The following is a 9,491-nucleotide window of genomic DNA, read 5'->3' as shown; positions in this document are numbered from 1 at the left end:
TATATTCTCGCAGGTCTACCGCCAGGTTGGAGCATGCAACGCGCTCCCAACGGCAGGATATTCTTCATCGACCACAATCAGAAGACTACCACGTGGATTGATCCCAGAACAGGTATTTGCATCATGTTGTTCTGTCTCTAACAGTGTCAGACAGGGTCACTGCCAGTTTGAAGTATGCAACACATTCCAGAAGAGCGGAGTCCTTGAGATACTTCTCTTGAGGGTTCCCGATACGACCTATGTTTAATAACACTAAATTTTAATTTCATTGAAAGCTTTGTCTGAACAAACTTATGATTATTTTTTTGTATTCTCGCTTCGTCTCGGCTCGTCCGTAAATATCATATTCACTCAGCTATAGAGAGAGGTCCCCTTCATAAATGTTAATACCCAGAATACCCGGCTGAGTTTGTTGTGGGGTCTTCTCAGACTTCTTGGGCTTTTAACAATTCTGACCATCAAAAGCTTAACAATGATACCCGATTGGAATAAATGATTTTGACTTTGGCTAACAAACTGTAAGAGATTGCTATAGCAAAAAGGCCGCCTTTGCACCATCTAGTAGAGTTTCTTCTAATGTTTTCTGTATATATGTTTGTGTGTGCAATAAAGTTTTCCAAATAAAATAAAAATGTGGTCGGTTTCAGGTTGCGCGTCCAGTTTGCCCAGCGCGGCGGCGGCCAACGCGGGGGCCGAAGCCGACGGCTTGGGTCCTCTGCCGGAAGGCTGGGAGGAGAGGGTGCACACCGACGGACGGATATTCTTCATTGACCATAGTGAGTTTAGCATCATCCTCAACCCATCGTCAAGCCACTGCTGAGCTCGTGTCTCCTCTCAGACTGAAAAGTTATTCATAGTTCGCACTGGCCAAGTGCGGATTGATGCCTAATGATGAGTTTAGTATACAGTGTGATTTTTTAACTGGGACAACTCACGCTTGACTAAAAAATTGACAATGTCAAAATTGTTTTCATAAAAAGACCTAAAGTTACCTAAGAAGTTTCCTGTATTTCCTATGGTTTTGAATTTCCTTATACAGGGGTATACAGGTTGAGAGGGCGATCAAGGTATGAGGCGGAGGGCCGCCTCGCATACCCGCACGCTGCCCGCGCTTACTCTCAGCGGGTTAGCGTGGGGCTGTGTGGGTGTGCGGATCGTTTCTACCCCGGTTGCCATCTCGACCTGTCGTGTACTACAGGTTACCTATAAAAACCCCTTAAAATCATTGTTTTGTCCCACATGTCCCACGCGTAAAAACATTTCCCAGTATTTAAAAAAAAAGTGTCATTTTTTTTGTCAATGTCCACAGACACGCGAACAACGCAGTGGGAGGACCCGCGGCTGTCCAACCCTCAGATCGCGGGCCCGGCCGTGCCGTACTCGCGCGACTACAAGCGCAAATACGAGTACCTCAAGAGCCAACTGCGCAAGCCCGTATGTATCCCACTTTTTTTAAATTATTCGATACAAGTTAGTCATAACTGCAGTCTCAAACACCTCAGTAAGTGAGTCTTAAGATGGAAGCGGGCTAACCTGTAAGGGGTATCTCATTTTTTATTTAACCCCCTTTGGCTTCTACACGGCATCGTACCAGAACGCTAAAATAGCTTAGCCACGAGATCAGAGAAAATTAAGAAATTACATAATTCTAAATTTCCCGTGGCCTGAACGCTAGCAAAAACGAAAACAGGTGATAGTACTGGTGATTACTGATAAGGTACCACAAAAAACGCGTTTTTGACTGACGATAGAGGTCAACGAACGTTACGTAAATAGGTCACTCGGAGTCAATGCTGCGTTTTGGGGTTTGCACGCTATATTGCGGGTTTGAAAAATACTGAACCACTAAAACTACAAGATAAGGCAAATGGTTATTGGCATTGGATTGTATTTAGGTACTTAATAATAACCCTAAGTTTTGGCTAGTTTTCTGGTTGCACCATGTATATGGGGATAAACATATTTCACCCCCCCTTCATACTCTGTTTTTAATATTTCTGAACGTAATAGTTATATTTTTCCACAGAGTAATGTACCGAACAAATTCGAGATCAAAGTGAGAAGAAACTCCATTTTAGAAGACTCCTACCGTATCATAAGTTCTGTTAGCAGATTAGATCTACTCAAGACTAAGTTATGGGTCGAATTCGAGTCGGAAGTTGGATTGGGTATGTAGCAAATTTCAGTTATAATACTTCTAATGTCTAAACTAAATCAAATAACATACCACAGTATAACTCGTACTTAAGATACGAGAATGGCGGCATCAATTGTTCTCTCTCACTCGCACACTCTACACAAGTTTAGTGTGTAGCTGAGAGGGAATGATTAACACTACCATTTACGATTCATTTCTTTTGGCACAATTTATGCAATACCATTACTTAGAAGGGCTATCGGTAAAATTCACGAAAATAACGAAAGCTATCACTTCAGAGCCTACAAGAATGGTCTTCTCAGTAACGCAATATGAAATAAATAATCCATCCATACTAATATTATAAATGCGAAAGTGTGTCTGTCTGTCTGCTATCTTTTCACGGCCCAACAGTTTAACCGATTCTGAGAAATTTGCTACAGGGTTAGCTTATATCCCGGGGACGGACATAGGATACTTTTTATCCCGGAAAATCAGAGTTCCCACGGGATCTTCAAAAACCTAAATCTACGCGAACGAAGTCGCGGGCATCCTCCAGTATAGGGTATAATTAGGATGTATGTCCATCAGACTACGGCGGTCTTGCGCGGGAGTGGTTCTTCCTGCTGTCCAAGGAGATGTTCAACCCGTACTACGGGCTGTTCGAGTACTCCGCGATGGACAACTACACGCTGCAGATCAACCCCAACAGTGGGGTGTGCAACGAGGAGCACCTCAACTACTTCAAGTTCATCGGCCGCGTGGCCGGCATGGCCGTGTACCATGGCAAGTTGCTCGACGGTAAGGATATATCTTTCTAGATCCTTCTTCTTCTTATTAACTCTTTCTCGTTAATCCTCGGCTTAGTAACACTCCTACTCCATGTTATAATGTTCGGTATGGCCGTGTCATGACAAGTTGTTCGACGGTAAGAGTAAATCTTTCTGGACTCTTCTTTTTTTTTAAATCCTTCTAGCGAGTCTCCGTAGTGACATCTAGTATCGTCAGAATCCTTAAATCGTCCTGAGTGACACTGGCTATAAAAATTTTGAAAAAATTTCAACATAGCGGCTGTATGTTGCCATTTTCAAATGTGATTTTTAAATTTTTAGTTCGTCTTTGCAGGACCGTCGCGTTTTTACTTCCACGCGTATACTTCTACACCTATTCTCTCTCCCTCCTTTTTATCCTCATTGTAAGAGGAGTAAAAATTGTGTTGTTTGTTTCAGCATTTTTCATCCGTCCATTCTACAAAATGATGTTGGGCAAATCCATTGAGCTACAGGACATGGAATCGGTGGACTTGGAGTACTACAACTCCTTGATGTGGATAAAGGTACCTCGGTCCTATGAAAACACCTAAAAAATTATAGAAGTGAATTTTTCTCATGTGATTTTTTTTTATAGACTATTGCTTGACTGCAATCAGACCTACTGGCAAGTGATGATGCAGCCTAAGATGGAACGCTCTTGCCTAGACCATGTCTATTCACTCTTGAGAATAAAAGAAAAAAAATTGAAATTCACCCTCAGAATGCTATAGTAAAACAGTTGTTTTGGTCAGATTCCATACATCCTAAAACTCATTTTAGATGGTTTTGAAGTGGTTTAAGGGCATGTAAAAATTTCATTGATATGATTGTCCAATACTTCTGTAATCGTTGAAATATTCTTCTTAGATGTACGATTTCAGAAAGGGGTCCACACTGCCAATTTTATCCCCAACCGCCTATACTGAGCTGTCAAACGCCGTAATTAAAAAAATATGGTCATGGAAACATATGAAACCTCCTTAATCTAAGTAAAGAACTATGTAGCTGTCATCAGCTTATATTGGTCGGACCTCTTGTGGCGGCCCTGATTTTGCCTGTGGATATCAACGTTTCTGTAACTTCACAGGAGAACGACCCATCAGAACTGTACCTGACGTTCGCAGTGGACGAGGAGCAGTTCGGCAAAACAATCCAGAGGGAGTTAAAGCCTGGAGGCGCCAATATATCCATAGACAACGAAAACAAAGACGAGTATATTAAGTGAGTAATGCTTTTTTTATATTTTTTCATACCTGGTGTTTTTTTTTATAGAGGGTTAAGTATCTTTCAAAATGTTATTGGATGGGAAAAAACTGTGTCAAAGTACCGATACCTTCTCATTCACTCCTCTTGCCCAAGGAGAAATTGTTCTGTAAGCAAGAAGGCCGCTTTTGCGTACAGAACAAAATATAGTTTCAAGTTATCTATGTTTCTTGCGTATTCTCTCTTGCTTGCAATAAAAAAAATTTTATTCTAAACTCTCAGTATAGACAAACCTTACCTTACCGTTAGATAGTTATCATTACAAAATTCTACATAAGCTAATTATCTTATGTTAGGTACCCATTCTGTGATTTGAGTGATGATCGAGTGGTAAAGTTGTAAAATTCAAAGTCATTCTTTTTCGTTTTTAGGTTAGTAATCCAATGGCGGTTCGTCAGTCGAGTCCAGGAGCAGATGTACGCGTTCCTCGAGGGTTTAGGAGGCTTGGTGCCTCTGCCCCTGCTGAAGATCTTCGACGAGAACGAGCTGGAACTGCTGCTGTGTGGTATTCAGCATATAGATGTGCGCGACTGGCGCGCCAACACGCTGTACAAAGGCGACTACCACGCTAACCACATTGTGGTGCAGTGGTTCTGGAGGGTGAGTGTGTTGAGCTTTCTAGAATAGTCGAAAGCAAAAATTCTTTTGGAGTCTGGGAAAAATTTCAATGATCTGGCAAATTGTTTTGACAATCTGGGAAGGTATTGCATGGAGGTTTTCAAGAGTCAGAGGCGATTTCAAAGGCCTGGGAGGGTTTTTCAAGGGTACGATGTTTTGAGGATCTAGAATCTAGATTATAATGTTGGTTACCTTAGCTCTTGCTCTAGTTCTAGTCATTACGGTCTTGGGAGAGCATCGTGGTCGTCAGTGCATTGTTGGGGCACGCTTAACTATAGTATGCGACAGATCGAGATGGCAATCTGGGTATGAGGCATGGGGACGCGCCGCACACCCGCACGTCACCCGCGCTATCCCGCGCGGGGGCTGTGTGGGCGTGCGGAGTTTCCCCACCCCGATTGCCATCTTGTCTTGTCGCGTACTATGTGTCCATTCCTCTCTAATGGCTACCTTCCTTGTGTAATTTACTAAGGCCTTACTTGTGTAATTTATTTTGCCCACAGGTGGTCCTATCATTCTCCAACGAAATGCGCTCAAGACTACTGCAGTTTGTGACGGGCACCTCACGCGTGCCCATGAACGGGTTCAAAGAACTGTACGGCTCGAACGGGCCACAACTCTTCACCATAGAGAAGTGGGGCTCGCCTGACAACTACCCACGCGCTCATACCTGGTAAGTGTTGCCTCGACTCGAGGATAATTTTTTTCGAGAGTGCGTGCGTGAGTGGGTGCGTGCGTGCGTGCGTGCGTGCGTGTGTGAGTGAGTGTATGTGTGTGTGTGTGTGTATGTGCGAGTGATTATTGTAATGAGACGCATGCCTCAAGTCGAGGCATGCATTGCGAGGCAGTTGTTAATGTATTTATCACGACTTGACTCGCCTCGGGCCTCAAGTTGAGACATGCTGCGAGACAGAATTTAATATTGCTTTTTTTGTCCCCAGCTTCAACCGCATCGACCTCCCGCCCTACGAAAGCTACCAGCAGCTGCGCGAGAAGTTGGTCAAGGCCATCGAGGGCTCGCAAGGCTTCGCGGGCGTCGACTGAGCCTCGGCCGGCGACCAGATACAAGCGTTCCTTAGGGCCTTATATTCCTTGTTATGACGGCGTATTCATTGATGATTGTGGTGATTGTGATGATTGTGGTATGATTGTGATGATGTAAGTTGTTTTTGTTTCAAACTGTATCATGAAAGAATGACATTCAAAATTTCTTATCAAAGATTCACGGTCGTCGACTGATCCTTGGCTAGAAAAAAGATACAAGCTTTCTATACATACTACTGCTACTAGTATACCATATATTATACTATATTTGGGCAAATAACTGATTGAGATTGGTCAATACCATCAAAGGTTCGCGGGCGTCGACTAGCTAGAGCACGGATACAACATTTTCTTAGAGCCATATTAAATACCTTGTTATGACGGCGTATTCATTGATAATGGGGATTGTAATCATTTATCAAATGATTATGATTATGATGATGGAAGTCGTTTTTGTTCCAAACTATAAAATTTAAGAATGACTTTCAAAAATTCTTGTCAAAGGTTCGCGGTCGTCGATTTAGCCTTGGCTAGAGCAAAGATACAAGCTTTCCTTAGAGCCTTATATTCCTTGTTATAACGACGTATTCGTTGATGATAATGATTGTGATGATTATGATATGATTGTGATGATGATAATTGCTATCGTTTCTTTAATAACAATCAAGGACAACTTCAACTTTAATAATAATAGATTTCACATACAAAACTAAAATAATTATTTAATTTTTTCTTAATTTTGTGATCAACAACTGTGCAACAAGTTCATCAAGGTGTTTAGATCATTACTTATTTACTGGGCATGTTTGTCATCAAATGGAAGCCTATTGTCAGCTCTTTACCCGTAGTGAGGTGACCGCGAACGCCGCGAAAAGTGATAATGAAGTAATTTTGCCTTCCATGGCAGCCTTTGATGGGGTGCCTCCACACATACCCAAGTAAATGTTCGACATACTTGGACGGTATAAAATCGATTCAATTAAGTTTTTATCATACTAACTGTGGTTTCACCAACAGCGAGTGACGTTGAAATGGGGAATAAATTGGGTATAGTGACAGTTTTTGTATGGAAAACCTGTCAAAATATCAAATTTACTCTCCGATAACACTTATTTTTACGTTGGTCAACTCGCCCCTAAATTGTTTAAACGCGAAAGTGTTAGCTTACTTGTAATCATTTCTAGATTAAATAGTTGAACCGATTTTGAAATTTTGCAAAGCGATAGCGATATATTTTGAAGATGGACAAAGGCGAATTATACTGCATGAAAATACAAGTATATTAGTCCCACAAGGTTTCAAGCAAATGAATTCGCAGAAAAAGTTTGTGAGGGTTATATTATTGTACCTACATAGAAATTGTTTTGATTTACGTTTCCCCTAGCATAACCGAAAGTAGCTTGTCCCTTTGTAAAATATAATAATGTATACCGCAAAACTGTTCCATCAATTTCATTAGTATTTCCCATAAAAAGATGCCGATAACGTGTGGAGGCATCCTCAAGAATTGTTTATCAAACAAAAATGTACGATATTCCATTATTTTAAGGTCCATATTTGTTTGTCCGGTGTGAAGTTAGGACGGGTCGATATATGCCTTACTCATTTATGTGATTGTGACTAATATTCTAATGTTCTTAGAGTTTTTAAAATGTGAGTTAAGAGGATTGCTATTTTAATATTGACAGGGCTCTCTCCGTCACTTACTCCATACAATCGTAGCCCCAATTTCATTTGAATATTAAGCAACCAAAGTCCATGAAATTTTGCAGACATATTCTAAAAACTAATATCTGTGCCTGTGGTGTTTTAGATTTTTCTAAAAATATGTAGTTTTAAAATTACAGGGGCTCAAAGATTTGTATGGTAAATTTTCAAGACCGCGTAACTTTGAAACCGAATATTTTAACGGAAATCTGGAAAACCACAGGCATAGATATTAGTTCCCGGAACGTTTTTGCTAAATTCCATTGAGTATGATTGGTTAGTATTCCAATGAGAGACGAACTACGTTTGTATGGAGCGAGTGACGGAGAGACCCCTCTTAAATAAATTGTATTGACTGCCTCCTAGTATTTTGTCCAAAATACTAGGGTATTATCTTATTTTTGAATGGCGCGAAAATATCTCGGTCAATCATAGCTCGCGGCCGTCTGCTATTAGTTGTTGCCTACGCGCCATGTTTTGTGCGTGCGAATTATGAGTGAGATAGCACGAGTCTCTGTTGTTCTTGTGTTTAAAATAAGGTCTGTATTTCATTGTTGTACATTCGGTTTTAGTCTGCGTTAGATAAACACAGAAATAATGTAACAGGTAAAATTAAGAATGGCAATCCTCTTAGTTCCCAACTTCAATATATTTTTAAAATTTTGCTTAAAATGCTTTTCATGGAAAGTTCGGCTTACATTCAGCCGCATTTAAAACTGTAATTCAATAGAAAAAATCAAAACCATAACCTGTTTTTGGTAAAGAAAAACACTTGCATGTGGTTTGATTTTGACGCTAATGTGTGTATAAATAGTTACATTATTAGCCTGTTAAAGTTTAGATCAATAAGAAGCAGACCTCAAACGGATTAAAAGTTTTGACAAGTTATATTTTGATTGTTAGTTTTTGTAGCTGAATGTAAGCAGGTCCTGTATTATTTTTTATAGAAATTATTCATTTGTATATAGATTAGGCTACGGTGTAGAAAATTGCTATTGTATAAAGGTTATAAGTTTGTGAGGGGTCGTCCATATAATGGAATGAGATTGGTCTGTCAAAGTTAAAGCAATAGTGTACGCCATGTATTTATTATTACCTTATTATATTAATTTACTTTAACTATTACGCCGACTCGGTTTGGATATAATATGTACCTAGTTATATAAAAAACAATTACTTAAATTGAATAGTTAGGTTAAATAAATAAATAAAATTTTAATACTTATAAACAGCGAAAATCCTAGATGTATAAGTTGCAACTTTATTTATCTATACAGATTATAAAATAACACTGATTGTTAAGAATTATCGAGATAATGTACTAATTTGTTACTAAGTATAAAATAATACATATATGTATATATTTATATTTACACGATTTTTTGCTAATTATTAAGCCGTAAAATAATCTGATAAAGACAATTCGTATTCACAGTTATATTTTAAATATATCATAATGTATTGATTGTTTAAATATCGCAATAAAAATGACGCAATAATAAAAAGCTTACATGCGAAGTGCTAAGAAAATTATACTTACATAACACAAATATTGATTTCTACAGTATTTTTCGGAAGAAATATGAATATTTTGCGACATGTAAACCAACCTTTATTGTTATGACGTTATGTCAAACCTAGTTCTTTTATGAAGAGGTGTTGAATTTGCCAATTTTTACACACTAAACTAAAACTAAACCAAAAATTGGCAGTAGACATTGTCGATCAAGGTGTAAACTTAAAGCTATGAAATAATAATGGTTTTCGGTTTGGATTTTCAAATTGTAGTATGAAAAAATAAAATTTTATAATTTGTAAATTAAAACCATTAACATAAGTTTAGTTTTACACCTATATGCACTCCGAGCAATATTAACAAGAATATCGGTGACGCGACCTTGAAGTTTTTA

General features: G+C 39.2%; 1 protein-coding gene across 6 annotated transcripts in view; it reads left to right on the top strand.

The window, feature by feature from the left end:
• The window catches only part of LOC123875903 (E3 ubiquitin-protein ligase Nedd-4), a 32,490-nt gene extending 24,942 nt beyond the window's left edge, over nucleotides 1–7,548 (top strand). For all 6 annotated transcript variants that reach the window (XM_045921990.1, XM_045921989.1, XM_045921992.1 and 3 more), the window contains 10 exons: nucleotides 14–112; nucleotides 648–776; nucleotides 1,310–1,434; nucleotides 2,027–2,168; nucleotides 2,729–2,938; nucleotides 3,367–3,473; nucleotides 4,037–4,170; nucleotides 4,584–4,812; nucleotides 5,334–5,503; nucleotides 5,772–7,548. In XM_045921990.1, the coding sequence (XP_045777946.1) occupies nucleotides 14–112; nucleotides 648–776; nucleotides 1,310–1,434; nucleotides 2,027–2,168; nucleotides 2,729–2,938; nucleotides 3,367–3,473; nucleotides 4,037–4,170; nucleotides 4,584–4,812; nucleotides 5,334–5,503; nucleotides 5,772–5,874 (1,448 nt within the window). In that variant the 3' untranslated portion in view covers nucleotides 5,875–7,548. The remainder of the gene's footprint in view (nucleotides 1–13; nucleotides 113–647; nucleotides 777–1,309; nucleotides 1,435–2,026; nucleotides 2,169–2,728; nucleotides 2,939–3,366; nucleotides 3,474–4,036; nucleotides 4,171–4,583; nucleotides 4,813–5,333; nucleotides 5,504–5,771) is intronic.
• Nucleotides 7,549–9,491: the final 1,943 nt, after the last annotated feature.

This window comes from Maniola jurtina, chromosome 20 (genome assembly GCF_905333055.1).
Source record: "Maniola jurtina chromosome 20, ilManJurt1.1, whole genome shotgun sequence".
NCBI classification, from domain to species: Eukaryota; Metazoa; Arthropoda; class Insecta; order Lepidoptera; family Nymphalidae; genus Maniola; species Maniola jurtina.
Note: the sequence above shows the minus strand (reverse complement) of the source record. Positions and strands in the feature narration are given on the sequence as shown.